Below are 18,981 nucleotides of genomic sequence, written 5' to 3'. Positions count from 1 at the left end.
GCAATGGATTATCGAGACAATCATGCCCTATTGTCAGTTACACACTGCGAGCCGCGTGTGTCGGAAGTCGATTATTCTAGTCTGGCATCCAAGCTACGTCATCAACAGCGGGCTTTGTTTAGGAAATAATGCACGTGCTGCTGTCAACGGAAGGATGCTTGATTTAATTAATGACATTATGAATATTTCAGCTTTAAATACAGCGTTTATTGTCGTGTTGACCGATATTAACTCACGAGGCAGTGGCAGTTAGCTACTTAAATCCACGTTATCGCTGCTGTCGCGTGTTAATTTAGCTGATTAATCTCCGTAATGGCCGTCCTCTCCTCTCTGCTGTCTTCATCTGCTCGTCTCCTTACACCAGCTCGGTTACGAGTTTGGGAGCTTGCCGTGTGCAAACGGATAACATTGCTCTCCCTGTCCGTCCACCGCTGTTACACGTCGGTAAGGGTGTTCAGTTAACGGTAAAGATGCTGTTTTTACTCACCTCAGGCTCGGTGTGAGGTTACCGACTGTTAAAGCTATCTCGTCGGTAACGTCAAGTCATCCATTATTCAAAACTGGTGTCTTTCACCAGGCTGACAAAACGGAGCCGCAGATAAGGGCAGAGGGCTGAAACTGAGCCTGTTTGGATGTGGCTCACCGCACTGACACGGAAATTAGCCACAGGAAATGGACACAAAGGCTCCTGGACAGGATAATTAATTCACAGAGTCTTCATCTTTTTACAATAATCATTTCCAAAGATACAAATAAAGCCTGTGAATAATTTGAAAAGAGCAAATTATCAAGGCAGTTTGTTGAATTGAAAGTATGTCATGACACCACCCTACTAAATAATCACTTTTCCAATCCTCTTCTCCAAACCTAATGTCATCAGGGAACAATTTAGGACTCTTGCAATCATTGTGGTGAATTTAAGTACTCTGGTTATCTTACAATAACATGTTTAACACAAACAGGCCTCCTATCACTTACTCCCATATTAAACTGTATGAGCTTACACTTTAAGAAACCACTAGCGTAGGCAACTGGACTTGCGTTTCTTGAAGACCTTTCACCTTTCATCCAAGAAGCTTCTTCAGTTCAAATTAGTGTCACGCCACTAAAGCTGAAGAAGCTTCTTAGATGAGAGGCGAAATGTCTTCAAGAAAACAATATACAGTAGCACTTATGATTACCACAACCTGGATGACTGAGAATCTTCACTGAGACATCTGTACCTCTGATTTTTGAGAGAAGCCAAAGACAAATTTCCGCTGAGACAATAAAGTTACCTATCTGTCTATCTATCTATCTATCTATCTATCTATCTATCTATCTGTGTTGTCCCAGTGACTCTTGCACAGGCTACAAGAATACTGATTTTAACAGCAATGGCCTTTGCAATTACCAAGCTCACGGTTTCAGTCATAGTGTCGGTAGAAGGATGCTGAGGTGGGGACTGCCAGGCGAGAGGCCTAGAGGAAGACCAAAGAGGAGATTTATGGATGTAGTGAAAGAGGACATGAAGTCAGTTGGTGTGAGAGAAGAGGATGCAGAGGATAGGCTTACATGGAGGCAGATGATTCGCTGTGGCAACCCCTAAAGGGAACAGACGAAAAAAGAAGAAGACGGTTCCAGTCACAGATTATTGCCTATGAAAAAGAAAACTACATCAACTATTGGACATCTACCACAAAAAAGCAAACTTTAATGCTATTTGGCCCTAAACAGACAGTACGTGATGGCAAACTATCTGACTGCAGTGATGGATCAGAAACTGAGAAAGATACTGACAGTGTACAGATTCAGTGATCACAGCCGGGACAAAGAGACTGGCAGACCTGGAGATAGAAGACGGGCTGTGTCAGCTCCGTCCTCAGACTAAAATGCAACATCTGCTTGGAGGAAATAGTGTCTGCACCAAAGATGCAGCGAGATGTCAGTGCATGTCACAGCCTGAGAGACAACCAACATTTAACATAATAGTTCATCTCATCACAGATCACACTCTGTTTATGTCTATGATTTTGTGATAATATATTGTCGATTATTTTTTTGATTTTCTCTGTCTTAAGTCATAATTCTGCTTTGGCAACACATAAGAAATATAATGCCAGTAAAGCTTATTGAATTGAATTGAAAGTATTTCCATGAATTATAAAGTTGTTTGATTTCAGGACACTCAAAACTCATCAGCTGATCATCTCAGCTCTGGACTTGAACGCTACAAGGACTTGCAGAAATATTTCAAAAGACGACTGAAGGCAACGTACCGCAGATTCTCCAACACGCCTGATTACTCAGTGGTAAGGCCTGTCTTCTGATATGGGTTTATATTCATGCAACTAACTTTAGGCATTTGTGAAATTCAAAATAATATTTTACAATTCACTGTTATCTCTCTTTCTACAGGTGTGTGGACGTCACCATGTGTATTTCATTGAAGGTGATGGCATCTACAGAATGGACCAGAGACAGAGTAAGCTGAAAACATGAATGTAGCTCGACTGTTAACAGCTTTTAAAGCTTGAAACTTGGAAACTGAGATCTGTGATGTCACTGAGTTCATTGACATTTACGAGAGAAACGGTCAAACAAGGACAGGAGACAAACAGGAGAAAATATATTGCAGCACATTTTTCTTTTTTACCCAATTCCCACATCTGGGTCTTTATTAGAAATAATGTCCTTCCCACTTTTGTGAATGGCTCAGTTTTTCTCACCGTTTGTAGGTGAGCCAGAGCCAGAGCAGGTGCTAAATCTGGGACAAGTCTCTCAACAGGAAGAGAGGACAGGACTTGATAATGAAGAGAGGAAGCTGAGGTTTCAGTGGACTGTCCAGAGAATACGTCTGTCCCCACACGAGAAGCATCTCGCTGCCACACTTAAAGCTGCACACAGAGAGGAGCCGAGGTGAATTACACAAACAAAACATTTGACAGCAGTGTGTTTCTTTCTTTCATCGACAAAACTGTCACAGTTACTGAATGAATAAATAAATGATTGTCCTGTAACTATCCAGGTGTGTGGTTGTGAGGCTTGAAACTTTCCCTCATCTGGATCCTCCACATGTCGTACTCACACTGGACAAAGTCTTAAGCTTTGGTACGTTTTAAATACTTTGCACTTGAGGCCATAAAACCCTGGCGAAATTAAAAGGATATTTTTTGTCTATGTTCGTGTCTGCTTTGGTGAAGAGTGGGCAACAGACCAGGTCCTGTTTTACACGACCCTGGAGGGCCTTCGCTGCAGCCGAGTGTTTCGTCTGGACCTGACCTCCACTGGCAGCAGGATCACGTCTGTGTATGAGGAAACACATCCTGAGTAAGTGTAAGCAGTGTCACATGTTGGCAGTTTCAGCTCCCGCATCATCTATAATTGATCCACCGACATCTCCCCAGTGTGTTTGTGGAGGTTGCCCTTTCCAGAAACCGACAGATACTGAGCATCAACTGCAGCAGCAGGAGCAGTTCAGAGGTGCTGCTGATTGATAGAGCAACCTCCCATTTAGAGCCTGTACTGGTTCAGCCACGCCAGCTGGACCTTCTGTACCATGTGGAGCACTGGAGACAGTATCTGATTATACTGGCTAATACAGGGCCTGGACAAGAGTATCAGGTAGAGTTTGTACAATATACACCTACAGATACACACTGTTTATGGGTTGCATACATTTTACAGAAAGAGTGTAAGTACTTGATCTCTATGAGCATGATTCTGCTGTGATAACTCAGAGAATTACATTTGCAAGGAGAAAAACATGCTGATAAATATTTTATGTTTTAATTTTAAAATCAAAATGGAAAACTAGGTGGTGCAGGCTCCTCTCTCAGAGCCTTCCATGGTCTCTTGGGTGCCTGTATTTACCCCTGGTCCTGGCACTGCAATCAAAGACATGGACGTGGTTGGAGATCACTGTGTGTTGGTTGCGAGAACACCGGCCAGTGAACTCGTCCTGATCGTGGTCCCACTGACACATCCACAGGAGGCATACACTGTGCAGGTCAGTGTGACCGAAAACTCTGAATTACTATTTCTGTCTGTGCATATCTTTCTTCTGTCCTTGCTGGCACGCCCACTATTAGTCACGTAACTTGCATCTTCACCATTTTGCTCCCTCATGGTCTCGTTTTTCCGATAAATTGCCTTGTAGTTTGAGATAGATGGTCTTTAATGTCCCAGAGGAGCCAGTACATATTTCACACAGAAACATACAGCTGTACACAACACCTGAAATACACACTTGGTCACATCTGCACATATACGTATCTTGCTTTTATGTATTAATCTCTTATACTCTTTTATTTCTACCCTCCACAGCTCCCCTCCTGGGCCTGTGCCATCCAAACCAAGAAACCAGGCATGGCAGACCAGTGCAGTGTGCTAGAGTTCTTGATTTCATCTCCAGTCCACTTCCCAGTGCCCCACTGTCTATACCTGGAGGATGGACTACTTTTATCCAGCACCGAAGATGGGTCCTCCCCAGAGACACAGTGCAATTATACCACCACACACTTAGAGGCCATCAGCCAAGTGAGAACACTTGACATATAAGACATATGCACACTCATGCATCTGCATACAGGCACAAAGAAGATCATTTAATAATCCTGCCTCTCCTCTGTAGGATGGTACCTCGGTGCCAGTGACGCTGTTCCATACATCAGCTGTGGAGGGTTTGAAACAGACGCCACTACTGGTCCATGTCTACGGAGCTTACGGCAGAGACCTCAACATGGATTTCAGTCCAGAGAAAAGGCTGCTGCTGGAGCAGGGCTGGGCTCTGGCCTACTGCCACATCAGGTAACGTCTCACCTCTCCAGCAACCTACAAACTAACCTGACTGGTTCGGCAGGGTATTTGGTGATCAGATGCTTTATATAATTGTTCATGTACTGATGTTGTGCAGCAGGAAATTGCTGGAAAATGTCTGTTAGGGATAACTAAGTCTGAAATTCAAACTTCTAGAGGTGGAGGAGAGCAGGGTCTGTCCTGGCAAAGACAAGCTCGAGTGGAGGGGAAGCAGAGAGGAGTGGAGGACCTCAGAGCCTGCCTCCATCACCTTTTCTCCTCGGGAGTCTCCTCTCCTTTACTCACCGCCCTCACAGCCTGCAGTGCCGGGGCTGTGCCAGTAGGAGCCCTGTGCAACACACACCCACACATGATGCGGGCTGTCACGCTGCAGGTAAGATGTGAAATCACAGGAGATGTGTGTGTTTGTGTGCTTGGAGTGTGTAGCTTTACTGTTATTCTGTGTAAGAATATAAGGAACTCTGTGTCTTCCTCAAGGGCACTTTAACAGAGCAGGTGCTTGCCAGTATGTGAGGGTTAAATATGTACTGAAGGACAGTCTCCCTTCTTGCTACACCACAGTTTACACACACACAAACACATCCAATGCCATCTCTTTTCCTGTGCTCAGGCTCCTTTCCTGGATGTGTTGGGAACTATGGAGAATCCCAGCCTGCCTCTGACGTTGGAGGACAGGGAAGAATGGGGGGACCCACTCGGGAACCCAGAACACAGACTCACCATCTCCTCCTACTGTCCCCTTCACAACATTACCCCTCAGGTATGGAGAGGAAAGGAAGAGGAAGAATATGCAGCTGCAGTTTGTTGTGCACTGGCTTTAGAAATGCATTTTGGCACAAGATTTTTTTAGGCATCAATACTGTGATTTAAGGTTTTACTATAAGAGTCAATTTGATTCATGTGCTGCCATGTAGTTTCACACTTGATTTTTGTTTGCAATGTAAATTGGCCTGTTCTGGTAGCAACCAGACAGTTAAATGGCCGCATTTTCGTCCAGAAAATTATTATTTTCACTATTTAATTCACTATAGAAGCCATTTGGTGTTATTAAGCATCGTAAGAGTGACTATGCTAAACATAGGTTTCACTATCATCACAGTTATCTCCTCAGCTGTAGTAGAAAATGATCCAATTCAGGTCTTAATTGTATCTCAAACAAAAAAATCTCCTCAGATTGGAGGTCTCCGAAGAGAAATCTTATCAAATGGGGGTCTGTGACCTAATTGGTATCAATTTAAGGGAGCTTGACACGAAAAAGGTTGAGAGCCACTGTGCTAATCTGTACTGAAAATGTAGGAAAAGCCTCATAAATGTTGATTATGGGGGAACAGAAGACAAGTAATATTGATAAATAGCAGTGAAAATCACAAGTTTTACCACGATATGATATCACATTGATTCCTTGGACGATATGATGTTTGCTGACATCACAAAATCTGCCCCATACGATTTCGATTCAGTTCAGGGGCCTGTGATCCATTTGAGACAATATCAGTAAATATCCTCGTTTGAATGTTTCAAAGGGACGTGTGTTTGGACAGAAATGGTGACACAGACGTGCCATGGGAACGTCTAAATTATGGCGTATCGTATAGATGACGATACAGATGACAAGATTTTTTTAATTTGCATCAATGATAATGGATTGTCGATCGATGAATCGATATACTGATCCAGATGTTGGTGTTGTTACAGCCCTAATGATTAATACCTTTAGCCAAGCACTGTAATGTAAACTACTGTGGGTTAACCATCTCTGTTTGTGTGTGCGTTTGCGACTGTGTGAGCCAGTGCTACCCATCAATTCTGCTGACGGCCTACAGCGATGACGCCAGGGTTCCTCTGGCAGGTGTCCTCAAATATGCCGAGCAGCTAAGCAACGCCATTCATACACACTTCACCACGAAGCCAAAGTCAGGTGTGTTGCACGCATGCTGTCACAGCAGCTTTGTCACTTGTTGATCACTTGGATGCTTATGTGTGCAGCCATACATGCTACTGTACAGTTGCCTGTGCTGTGTGTGTTGTTTCCACATCGTTTTAGGTGTAATTTCTGCATCATCAGAGGTTTTAATAGTTCAGGGTCGGCTCCCAATAGTAGTGTCAGTGTGCAGTCCGTTGCAGCAGACGTATGGCTGTCTGTCTGGGGAAACTGCGAACAGCGTTTGAAGTTCATGACCAAACTATAGCATAGGTCACCTTGTAGTATAGCGTGTGTGTGTGTGTCAGCTAATTGCTCTCATTTCCCCCTTGACAGGCTCTTTCTCCCTCTCACTTATAATCTGCCTTCCCCACATTGGTGGTACTCCTCTTTACACCCCTCTCTCTCTCTCTCTCTCTCTCTCTCTCTCTCACTCTTCTTGTTTCAGATGCACACATTATCTCTCTCTTTCCCCCCTGTCTCACTTTTCTGTTGTTCATACACACATACAGCCGGCAGCTTAAGTGTCTGTGTATGTGTGTATACTTCTCCCTAATCTGTCTCCCTCTGTTCTCCGGAGTCTTTGATAACGTGCTGATGGCATAGACACATGCAGGCGGGTGGGCAGGCCCATTAGCATGGTAAAGAGATAGTGTATCAGAGCAAGAGATTAGACGCCACAGACTGGGAGCTGTCAAGGTCAAGACCGCACTTGTGAAACAGCCCGTGCCACAGAGACGGGGAGGGGGGGGGGGTAATATGGTGGGGTTTGAGAAGAGGGAGGGCAATATCAGATGGGAGCACAAATGAATGAAAGGAGAGTAAAGACAGAGTCAGAGGAGAGAGAGAGAGAGAGAGAGAAGATTTGGGGCAACTGGACAGAGGGAGAAGGGGGCATACAGTGAGATAAGAGAAATGCCTGAGAGTTAGTTTTAAACGTTAGAGATCTTCTTCCCCGCTCGGCCTTTGACTTCTCTCTTCCTGTTTCTTCTAGAACGTGAAACAGCACCAAACGTAGTTCTGAACATCCAACCTGGAGCAAATCACCTCGGACCTGAAGACTTTGAGCTGATGCTGGAGGAGGTAATGCTTTTTAAATGTGTGCTTCCAAATGCAACTACAGATAAGGTAAATCAGACACAAGCAGCTGTGTCAGATTCATTTTCTCTCAATTACTAATTTTGCTCTTAAATCCACTTAAAATGCACATCCATGCTGAAAAATGACAGTATTGTAAAGACTATTAGTTTTAAATCCCCACTGCAAAATCAGAGTGTCCACAGGTACCAGACACTTAAATTTAATCCTTTTTAAGATTGTTAAAAGTAATTTTTAACCTCATTTAAGATCAATTTTTGGATAAATCGTTTTTTTTTTCTTATTGAAGCATTGCAGGTAAGTATAAATGTCCTGTGCAAAGGTGTGTTTAATGTAGGAATATAGTTTGAGTTTGCAGAGTGAGTTAGGTTAATCAACAATTTGCCAAAAGGTAAGTGCAAGTATTAAGTAGAAAGAATGGATAAGGTTCAGAGGTAGGGTTAGAGATATGTAACATCAGAAATGTAGATTTTCATGCATAAGAGCTTGAATAATTTGAACTTTAGAAATTTAGATGGATAAATGGAATAAGATAAATGGTTGTGGCAATAAAGACCTCACAAAATCAAATTTAAGACTGAATTTAAGACTTTTTAAGGACCTGCAGACACGCTAGAAATATTTGTACCTGCACAGTTTGGGTGTGATTGCAATCTTCTGTTTCTTTTACACACCTCTTAAAAAGTTAAAAAATCAGTTTACCCAAGTCACATACAAAATATTTTCTCTTATCCATAGAGGTATCTCGCCCTGTGGATAGAAGTTCCAATTTTATCCTCCAAGGTTTTGAGACACTGAAATACAACGGAGGTGAATGGACTTTGTATCCTATTTAGCACTTAAATTACTTGTGACCACACCATCTGCCGAATCTGAGCTGCACCCGATTAATCTTTCTTTTTCAGTGAGTTTAGCATTATTAATTAAGCCCAATCCCTTCCTCACATTGTGAATGCTAATGTTAGTTTTGTCAGTTGAGAAATGAGTAATGTGTCCTCTGTCTTTTCTCCCTGACGCAGGAAGCCCTAACGCTAGCGTTCCTGTACACAGAGCTGGGCCTGGACCGTCCTCGGCCTCCACGCAAGAGGAAGAGATAGCAGGAGGAAGTCAGGAATAAAAAAGCAATGACCCAAACATCTACCATGACAGCCACAACAAGTAGGATGACACAACAGTGCCAGTAGAAGAGAGGACAACATCAACAGTTAATGTATCTGCAGTGATCCTTTTTATTATCAGTCGTCTTACAGAGGAAACACTTAAGAAGACTCTTAACGATTTGATTGCTGCTGTGAAACTGGAATAACTGAATGCCACAGTCTACTTGTATTAGCATTTATAAAGTATGTCTATGGCACTCAGATAGCAGGCCTTCTCAGAGACGTAGCACTGGTCACGGTGGTTGCGGTTAAACCAAGTGTGGGTGGAGTACTGGATCAGCAAACCCTCCCCTGCCTCTGTCAGGATACGAGACTTTTGCAGCACTTTGCCGTCGTTGACTTGGTTTGTGCTCATCAGCACCGTCAGCTGATCCGGTAACTCCCAAACGGAGGAGAGATCAGTGACAGCAGATTCTTTACCAAAGTTCAGCACCACGAGGAAAGCTCGGCCGAGCCCGTCCAGCTCTCTGAGGTAAGAGAAGACGCTGGCGTCAGCATGGACGTAGCAGAACCAGCCACGGTGAAGAGGGAGCTCGGACTGACGCAGGGTGTTCAGGAAGCGGTATTGAACCAGAACAGAACCTTCGTCTTTCTTCTGGACCTAGAAGGGGACACATGTTTTAAAATAAACATATAAGAGATGTTTCTCGAGAGCTGAAATGTATAGAAAGAGTTCTTTACCTCCACATTGACGCTCCTGTAGTTGGGGTGTACAGGCAGCCAGGTGGTGTTGGTTTTGTTGTTGAAGCCTGCGTTCATGTCACCAGTCCACTGCATTGGAGAGCGCTGAGGGTCTCGACTGGCGCTCTGCAGTGAAAGGACAGCAATCATTTTTGCACTTTTATTATACAGGGTGGTGACTGTACTTTGTGGCCTATTTCCAGGTTGTATTTCGTGGTGTAGTTGAAGACATTTATTTCACTATGTATAGTCTAAACACATTTTGTCTGTATTTGGCAGAGACGTTACAGTGAGTATTTTTTTCCCACAGCACTGACCGAGTTGTATTTGCCGGCAGGGTCCTGTATCTGACTGTCTGTGATGTTTATGTTCTCCATGCCGATCTCCTCGCCATAGTAGGTGGTGGCTGTGCCTGGGAGGGTCAGCAGCAGCATGTTGATGACACGAGTGTAGGTCTGACCAGCACTAGAGGCAATCCGAGGCCTGTTATGGCTCCCAACCTGATAGCGGTGGAGGAATAAAAGAGAAGGTGGAGAGGTTAGTGAGATAAGTTGGGAGGGAGGACGGCAGGGTGAAGTGGGTGGGTTGGGGTCATGGAAGAAAGGCTGATGTTTTAAAGTGAGGGATATGGTGGGAAAGATAGATGGAGGTAAAGAGAGAAGCCTGAGAGCGGTTGAGATGGGCTTATACTGTCACAGAGGAGTGTAGCTCACACTGGAAACACCTTGCGGTGACAAAGGAAATCCTAAACGGCTGGTAGCTGATCCATGAAGGCAAGTGAAGCATGCAACTTTGTTTTTTAGCATCAAAATGTGATTCTTTACTCTGTAATCGATAGCAATTATGTTGTGTATTATGTGTGCTCCAGTTACTTTGTGGTCTTAACTAACCAGATGAGGAGGAGAGGAGAAAGGTGAAAGAAAAGTACAAGGGTCTCATTTTTAAAGGAGCCAAGAATCTAATATGTCAATTTGACTGGCGACTCACCACCCAGTTGGGCCATTGTCCCTCGGGCATGTTGGCCATCCACAGGTGGACCAGATCTTTAGCCCACAGGCCGCTGGTGTTCTGAGGCAGGTCCAGCAGGTAGAAGTTAAAGGGGAAGTCACTTTCTTTAACCAGTGAGGTGCCGTAGTACATCATGGTCTTGTCCACCTCGTGGTAATCATAAGACTCCGTCACCATGAACCTGGAGTAGAGCAAGTTAACAGGTAACTAGATTTGATTTTATGTGTGATATGTAGACGCAAATTAAAGGGAAATTTCGGTTTATTTCAACCTGTCTCCTATCGTCCTAAATTTGTTTCAAGTGACTAGTGACATAGAAATAATAGTTAGCATGTTAGCCGTTAGCCTAAATACAGCCGTAGCATCAGACCTGTTAAAACGTAAGTGAACGGGCAACCTTCAAGTACAAAGTTAGTCCACTAAACAAGCTTTTTTTCCACAAAGACCACCTCATATCGTTAGGATAAATGTCAGAGAACATATAGAAAATGACATGTAAATGTGTTGTCTTACCTTACCGGTGTGCTGCCATGCCAAGACAAGATAGTTTTACAATTCATTCGTAAGTAAGAGCATCACCATTCCCATCTGTACAATAGCATTGGTGAATTGCTAATGGCCTTCAATACCTGTATCTGCCAGGCTCATGGCTGTAGTCATCCATCACTGCCCTCCAGTCCCTCAGCAGGTCATGCAAACCCAGCTGACTGGTGGTGTAGTCATGGTGAAGGTCCCACTCTGACGTCACATCCTCCTGGAGTGTTAGGAATATAAAGAAAAATGAGGTAATGTAGCTATTATTGGATTTCTAAGTGTTACAGTCAGGTTTTACATTTGGTTTAGGACACTAGTGGTTCATTCACAGTAAAGCTTCCACCCTGAGAGCATCACCTACAGTGGGTTAAGAGAGCCCAACAGTGTTCTCCTTTACCCACTGAGAGTTAGGAGAGCTTGGGTGTAAATGTGTCCCTTTCTCAGGCCAAAGCACGGGGTCGAGTTACAGACCAGGCAGCTGGACAATAAGTAGAAACCAGATACAGAGAGGGGAGAGGCTCAATAAGGAAGGAGTGCTGTGTGAGGAGTGTTCAAGGTTTGCACTCATTTTATTGACACATACTGTTTGTAATGGTGCTCATAGAAAGGACAAGAGGACAGAAGACAGTAAAAAGAGCCACAGGGGGGACACAGGAAGTCATGTTAAAGGTCCAGTGTGTAAGATTTAGGTGGGTTTAGTGGCATCTAGCTGGGAGGACTGCAACCAGCTGAAACCTTTTCCGGGTTAGAATTCCTTCAGTGCTAATTGTTCAGGAGGTTTTTACAGGGAGCCAAATTTTCCTCTCCAAAAGTGTGTTCGGTTTGTCTGTTCTGGGCTACCGTGGAAACATGGTAGCACAACATGGCGATCTCCGTGGATGAGGACCTGCTCCCTATGTAGATGTGAACAGCTCATTCTGAGATAATAAAAACACAACAATTCTTATTTTTAGATGATTATTAATTGAGAGAACATACTCGTTATATTCCATATCTGCCTCCTAAATCCTACACACTGGACCTTTAAGTTATACCCATGTCACCACAAAAACCAGTGCGCAACACTTAAGGGAACCAGCCTGGGACCTGCTTCAGCCCTGAAATCCCTATAATGCCCCTAAAAATTAACACCTAGTCTGCATGTCTTTTTGTGTGGGAGAAACTCAAACACAGGGACAACCCACAAACCCCACACAGAAAGGTCCAGCCCATGACTCTATTCACAGACTTTATTACAGAGGCAGCAGCGCTAACCACTCAGCTCACGTGCTGTCAAATGAGCAAAGTGTTCAGCCAACAGCCAGTAAAGAACAAACTGTCTCAGTTTAAAGCTAAACCACTAAAGCAATAATAACACAGATACCTGCTCAGGTATGATTGTCTGACTCATATTCATGGCCGCTGTAAAATTCTCAATATCCCACTAAACACACAGCTTTGACTTTTTATTGAAATGTCGTGATTAAAGTTTTTTTTGTAAAAGCATGAAAATCTGAGTGCCCAACAGTGACCCTTGTTCAACACCACTACAAAGCCCAGTTTGGTGTGGGTTATCAGTGGGTCAGTGCTGCTGTGAGGTTCCCTCTCAGTCAGCAGTAAGTAGACGAGTCAGTCTCAGTATTACAGAGTTATTCTTCAGTGGTAAGTAAATCCCAGTGATTTGCTAATCCACCAAAATATGCCTCTTTGCTACTAATCTGTCCTCAGTGAGAAATAACTTCAGTCTCCACGGAACAAAAACTCTTTCTCAGTGAGCTTAACTCTGCGTGAATCACGAACCCTTTGAATTCCAGTATGAGTATTTTCCCCAGAGGAGCACAAGATGACCCTGCCATTTAAGCTGGAGATAAATGATGAATGATACATCATGCACACTGCGGACTCTCCCACTCAGCTGTTGATTATGTTTGTCCGACCGGCTCCTGTGGAAAGTACTGCTTCAGTGGAGCTGCCTCTGCCCACAGGGCCGCTTTTATCCCTCAGATCGTTAAAATCTGGACTCTGACATGTCACGCTTTATGTAATTCCAAAAAATATCATCATAATATAATTGCATAACAATGTTACACCAGAGATTGGTAACTGAAACTGAACTTTGAGCTCGGAGGAAGAAGAGCTGCAAGGTTATGAGGACACTAGAGCCGTGGCAGGAGGTAAACAAACTGTAAACAGATAAAACTTACTGACTGAGCAGACCCTCTGAGTATTGTTTGACATGGATCAATTTCAACTAGCAGATCAGACAGATGTTTCCATATGTAAGGACAAACAGTTGCTAGGTCTGTGCAGACAGATGTTGCTGCCTGACAAAAATGGTGCCCATTAGAGTAAACAATGGGACAGTGGCCCAACTGAACTGAGTGAGTGAGGTGACTCTCACCGGTGCTTTGTTTGGGTCCACCTGTGGTTCATCCCTCAAGTGTGTGGCCTCCAGGAGATGCTTCACTGCATCCATCCGAAACCCGTCCACTCCCTTCCCCAGCCAGAAATGAATAATGTCCTAAAATGAAACAAGAAATATAACAGTGTGTCCACATTATGACTGAGAATATATCAGAATCTGAATCAGGTGTATTTGTCACTTCCATATTACACAGTCAGCATACATGGGAGCGAAATACAGATCTCCACAGATCAGGTCGTGATTCATTCATTCATTCATCTTTTGTAACCGCTTATCCTGGAGCTTATCCCAGCTGACATTGGGCGAGAGGCAGGGTTCACCCTGGACAGGTCACCAGACTATCACAGGGCTGACACATAGAGACAGACAACCATTCACACTCACATTCACACCTACGGACAATTTAGAGTCACCAATTAACCTGCATGTCTTTGGACTGTGGGAGGAAGCTGGAGCACCCAAGGAAAACCCACGCTGACACAGGGAGAACATGCCAACTCCACACAGGAGGGCTCCCCCACCAGCAAGGTGATTTAAAATCTAATTTCAGGAAAACTGTCAATTATAATGGTGCATCTTTTATGACTCTGCAGTTCTCATAGGCCTGTGTTCTTTGTGTTTATGCTAGCAACATGTGTTTCGGTGTTGCAGGTTTAAACACAACACAAAATAATGCACTTTCATAAATTGCAACTTATTCATAAAAATTGATAGAAAATATTGGGGAATCAATAACGTACCACAAAACACTGAGATACTCAAGTGTACCGATATTTTCTTACGCCGCTACTGAGTACAAGACCAGACTCATTAGTGCCAAAGTGTCTGAGGTTTTAGGATGAGATATGAGTCACCAAAGACTAATGTTTCTAGGTGTGAGTCAATAGAGGAGATAATGTGTGTGAGGCATGTGAGCAAGAGCAGTGTGTGGTCATGTAATCTTACAGTCATCTCTCTGCGGACACGAGGGTTTCTGAAGTTCAGGTCTGGTTGCTCCTTGAGGAACTGGTGCAGGTAGCATTGTCCTCTAACGTCATCATAGGTCCATGACGAGTTCCCGAACACACTCACCTGAGAGGAGAAGAGGATTAGTTGACCTTAAGAAATTATCCATCTTTGTAACTCCACATCATCCGTTTGTAAATTCCAATACATCACAGCTATCTCTATAGTGCAGTGCATAAGTGAGGGGTCAGTCTAAATGAGTACTGACCCAGTTGTTAGGCCTCGGGTCGGTTTCATTGCAGTCAGTCCAGACGTAGTAATCCTCGTAGTGAGGATCTCTAGTCCGGCTCAAGTTGAACCAGCGGTGTCGGTCACTGGTGTGATTGGGAATGAAATCCATGATCAACTTCAAACCTTTTGGACAAAGAAACAGATTAATATCATTCATTAGTATCATTCAAATACTCTTCTACTACTAAACCAAGGTGTGGTGATGCACCATCAGGGGACATGACAGCACACACCTTTTTTGTGCATCTCAGCCAGGAGCTCCTCAAAGTCGTGCATGGTTCCAAAGAGTGGGTCGATGGCCTGGAAATCTTCCACGTCATAGCCGAAGTCCTTCATAGGAGAGCGGTAGAACGGACTGATCCACACCGACTTGATGTTCAGGTACTGGAAGTGATTGAGCTGCTGCTGAATTCCTGCCGGACCAGAGGCACCACAGGGATGAATACTGGAGTCCCAGTGATAACGCCAGAGTCAAATAAGTTTAAAACGTGTGTTCATACTGATGCTGTCAACAGCAGAGTTAACATGTATTTAGATCATATGGTGCTATACATCATACGAGTAAAAATCATAATGTGGATGACAGAAATCTGAGAATAACAACCAATGGAATGGACCAAGGAATCTGAGTGTTACCAGTACATGAATAGGCAAATACAGATTATTTTTTTTGGCTTTTGCCTTTATTTGACAGGACAGAGTATTTAGTGTGAAACGGGGGGGGGGGACATCCAGCGAAAGGTCATGGGCTGCAACCAAACCCATGACTGCTGCAGCAAGGACACTGGGACACCCACTCTACTGGGCACCTAGGGAAATACAGATTTGATTTGATTTTTATAGCTACATATTGTTTTCTGGAGATACTTCACAAATTGAGGATAGTTTGAGTTGTAATGACAAATACACTTCAAAATGTGTTTTAAGGCACCACTTTATTCATTGATATGAGTTAACCATTCATGGAAAATACATTAACTCATGTTTTTTTGTTGAGAAAAGGTCTGATAAGACTGTATATTGTCATCACAGGTGGTTTCTCATGATCAGATTTGATCAAAAAATAACACATAATAAAGTTTCTTAATCAATCTGTTTTTGTAACTAATAATTAATTAGTGTATTTAGGTAAAAAAAAAATTACAGTATATTGTTTGTGTGTATTTGGAACATAATTGTCCTTGAATGGGCTAATACACTGTTAAAATGGATTTTAAGGGAAGGGAAGTGGTCCAAAGAGTGTACCTGATGAACCTAAGAGCTATTTAGAGGATACAGTGTCCTGTTGGAGGAAGATTTCTCTCAAATGGGCAACTAAAAGTTATTCCTGTTACATAATTATAATTAATGTGTTAAGCATTACTAAATGACTTGAATACAGCTGTTAATTACAGGTTATGAACCCTCCATAAAGGGTGAGTTAAAAGAAAGAAACACTGAGTTTTGTAAAGGAGGTTTAATGAAAGATCATGACCTCCATCATCAGAACAATGCAGCAGGGTCAGGGTCATCTCACCTTTGAGGTCTCCGACCCCGTCTCCATCGGAGTCCCTAAAGGACCGGGGGTAGACCTGGTACACCGGGGAGACCTGCCACCAGTTGAGGCACCGCGGCGACAGCACGATCACCGTGACGGTGACCGCCACCAGCGCCAGGGTGCAGGCCACCGTCAGCCAGAACAGGATCTCTCGGGGCACCCGGTACTTGGCCTGGGAGGAGTACAGCAGCAGCACCTCCTTGGGCATCCCGGCGTACGGCTTGATCTGCGTGTACTCCTCCTCAGCCGCGTCCGGGTCCACCTTCAGCGCGGTGGAGTCGCGCTTCTCACCGGGGTCTGCGTAGATGGTGTCCGCCGGTGTCACAACGCCGTCTACATCCTGAAACCTCGGGTTCCTGGTGCACTCCCCCAGCTCCATGCTCCCGGTGTCCTCCTTAACACTCATCTCAAATAAGTTTCTATATTGAAGAGGAAAACCTGAAAACAACCGCTCCTCTTCCTCAGAGAGACCGACTGACTGTGAGGAGCCAACATTAACTAATCTAACTGCTCCTGTGGGGTCAGAGTACACACACACACACACACACACACACACACACACACACAGTGCCACCTGAGGAATGTGGGAAACTGGAGAGTTGGATGTGAATGGTTGCAGATTAACTCCAGTGTTGGCTGCGGCTTGTTGTGGCAGAATTACTCCTGCCCTGAACATACTCCAATAAAACTTTGATAAAAGTAGCATGACCACTTTTTGAAAATACTCTAGTACAAAAGTAATTTGATTAAAATATTGCTTGAGCCATAGCACATTAGGTTACATCACCAAAATATACTTCAGTATCAGTAGTAGGCTAAAGGGTAAGTGGGTATTTCTCATAAATGTCTTTATCAACAGTTCAACTAATAGTTGTCATATCATTAAAGGAGCAGTGTGCAGGATTTAATTGCATCTAGTGGTGAGGACTGCAGATTGCAACCAGCTTCTTCAATGTGTCAATCATGAATGTCTGGTTAGGATTCCTTCAGTTTTCATTATTCAGGAGGTTTTAGATGAATTATCCACAGAGGTCTCGTCCTCTCCAAAACAAACAAGGAGAAAAGCCAAAAATGGCATGTACCCAAAAATATTCAACAATGTCTACAATCAGGCTTCTACCTCACCATGTGCATCACCAATTTCCTTTCTCCGAAATGTTCGTAAGCATGGGTCAGAGTTCCCCTCACTAAGTCTGTTCTTATTACAGCTTTTGCATGGGAAGTGGCGTACACCTCTTTCAGGCCTCGTTTTGTGTGTACACAATGTTTATAAATGAGACCCCGGGTGATTACAATTGCTACAAAGAAATTGAAAAGGCGTTTTCACATTACAAATTAGTGCTTCTCCAGTACGGTTGAGCTTGTTGCATACAGGCCACTAGCTTAGCACCTGCTCATGTGTGCTCATCTTTTTTCTCAGTTTGATAAACTAAGATCCAGATGTTCAGGTTTTTACCTGCAGAGGTTCCTCTCCAAAAAACAGTGATTTAAACCAGTAGAAACACTAAATAAAGCAGTCTCACATTTAAAAACTCAGTCTTTTTCCAGAAGCTCTCTGTAGCTGACGTGACAACACGGATGTATCTGATCTGTGCTGAGCGACTGTACAAATATGGCTGACTCTGTGGACAAGGACCTGCTCCCTGTTCAGATATAAAGGGCTCATTCTAAAGTAACAACTTGTAGCAAAATCTCCCGCACACCAGGCAAAGGTGTCTGCCTGAAGAAGGTCTAGTCACCGAAATGTTGCAGCATTAAAATCATTATTTTTGTTAAGACAGTGTGCAGGAGTTTTTTTCTACATGTTGTGTTCTGGTTGTCCATCTCCTACAAACCTGTTTGGAAATAGAGATGCAAAGTATTCCTTTGTTCTGAGGTAACAATGACACAAGTCAACATACTCATTATGATTCTGCCAATATATCCCCCTAAATCAGGGGTGTCCAAACATTTTTGAATGGAGGACAGATTTAAGAATGTTAAAAATAGCTGTGGGCCAGCTGCTTCTCACATCTTACATCCAGCGCTCCTGAAAGCAGCAGCCCTTGCTGTAAACTTAACACTCCTTTGGGCTTTCTGTTGTCCTGTCTGCCACCTGTTAGGAAACCATTGGATTGCTGTACGAAAACACATCAGTTCCTCCTGCGTAGTTCCTACTTGGTTAATGTCTACGAACTGTATGATGCCATTGCCATTGTGAGGTGAATGGAAAAAATGCAACGTGATCTTGCCTGATTGACCATATTATACTTTGAACAAGCTTGGACATGCCTTCCCTAAATCCTACAATCTGAACCTTTAAAGATAAACATTTAATATTACAAAGTATTTTCTATACTCAAAGCGCTGAGAACAACCCACAGTGTTCGAGACATGTTGCCTCTTAATGATTTAGCCACTACAGTAAAGGCTTTTTAATTTTTCCCTCCTCACTGCCTGGATTGCCTTCCTGTGTACCTCAAACCTGTACTGAACTATAGTGCATGAACATTATTCTCTGTCTCTAGTTGGGACATTTGCTGTATGAAAATCTGCAACAATATTTGCGTCCAGGATGTGAAAAAGATATTTCAAGGACCAAAATATTACACCTACATTGTGTTAT

General features: G+C 43.5%; 3 protein-coding genes across 4 annotated transcripts in view; 1 reads left to right on the top strand and 2 right to left on the bottom strand.

Annotated features, from left to right (window-relative positions):
* Window positions 1-601, bottom strand: part of camkmt (calmodulin-lysine N-methyltransferase) — a 151,563-nt gene extending 150,962 nt beyond the window's left edge. The window contains exon 1 of the mRNA XM_033612891.2: window positions 488-601. The gene's annotated coding sequence lies outside the window, so the exon portion shown is untranslated. The remainder of the gene's footprint in view (window positions 1-487) is intronic.
* On the top strand, window positions 109-12,535 carry prepl (prolyl endopeptidase like). Of its 2 annotated transcripts, XM_033612888.2 has the most exons (15): window positions 109-444; window positions 2,163-2,291; window positions 2,398-2,464; window positions 2,718-2,898; window positions 3,008-3,090; window positions 3,183-3,309; window positions 3,387-3,603; window positions 3,797-3,988; window positions 4,306-4,518; window positions 4,613-4,788; window positions 4,954-5,170; window positions 5,408-5,557; window positions 6,589-6,715; window positions 7,713-7,801; window positions 8,836-12,535. In XM_033612888.2, the coding sequence occupies exons 1-15, from the start codon at window positions 313-315 to the stop codon at window positions 8,911-8,913; spliced, it is 2,178 nt and encodes a 725-aa protein (XP_033468779.2). In that variant the 5' UTR covers window positions 109-312; the 3' UTR covers window positions 8,914-12,535. The 2 variants fall into 2 exon arrangements, 1 of the variants encoding a protein (XP_033468779.2); XR_013487925.1 differs by lacking the exon at window positions 8,836-12,535 and having other exon boundaries at window positions 4,956-5,170.
* Window positions 9,022-16,900, bottom strand: slc3a1 (solute carrier family 3 member 1). Its single transcript, XM_033612889.2, has 10 exons — window positions 16,356-16,900; window positions 15,073-15,252; window positions 14,817-14,962; window positions 14,549-14,674; window positions 13,580-13,699; window positions 11,295-11,419; window positions 10,645-10,846; window positions 9,975-10,157; window positions 9,658-9,783; window positions 9,022-9,577 (listed from the first exon to the last, which is right to left on the bottom strand). The coding sequence occupies exons 1-10, from the start codon at window positions 16,780-16,782 to the stop codon at window positions 9,146-9,148; spliced, it is 2,067 nt and encodes a 688-aa protein (XP_033468780.2). The 5' UTR covers window positions 16,783-16,900; the 3' UTR covers window positions 9,022-9,145.
* Between the last annotated feature and the right edge of the window lie 2,081 nt (window positions 16,901-18,981).

Source organism: Epinephelus lanceolatus, chromosome 17, assembly GCF_041903045.1.
Source record: "Epinephelus lanceolatus isolate andai-2023 chromosome 17, ASM4190304v1, whole genome shotgun sequence".
Classification (NCBI taxonomy): Eukaryota; Metazoa; Chordata; class Actinopteri; order Perciformes; family Serranidae; genus Epinephelus; species Epinephelus lanceolatus.
This window is presented reverse-complemented; position numbering and strand designations above follow the sequence as displayed.

Excerpts from the sequence above, each read along its gene's own strand:
- prepl (XM_033612888.2), top strand. The coding sequence starts at position 313 with ATGGCCGTCCTCTCCTCTCTGCTGTCTTCATCTGCTCGTCTCCTTACA. Across the intron at positions 3,604-3,796 it reads GGCCTGGACAAGAGTATCAG|GTGGTGCAGGCTCCTCTCTC; the intron begins GTAGAGTTTGTA and ends ATGGAAAACTAG. Across the intron at positions 5,171-5,407 it reads TGCGGGCTGTCACGCTGCAG|GCTCCTTTCCTGGATGTGTT; the intron begins GTAAGATGTGAA and ends TCCTGTGCTCAG.
- slc3a1 (XM_033612889.2), bottom strand. The coding sequence starts at position 16,782 with ATGAGTGTTAAGGAGGACACCGGGAGCATGGAGCTGGGGGAGTGCACC. Across the intron at positions 15,253-16,355 it reads CGGGGTCGGAGACCTCAAAG|GAATTCAGCAGCAGCTCAAT; the intron begins GTGAGATGACCC and ends CTGGTCCGGCAG. Across the intron at positions 14,675-14,816 it reads ACCCGAGGCCTAACAACTGG|GTGAGTGTGTTCGGGAACTC; the intron begins GTCAGTACTCAT and ends TTCTCCTCTCAG.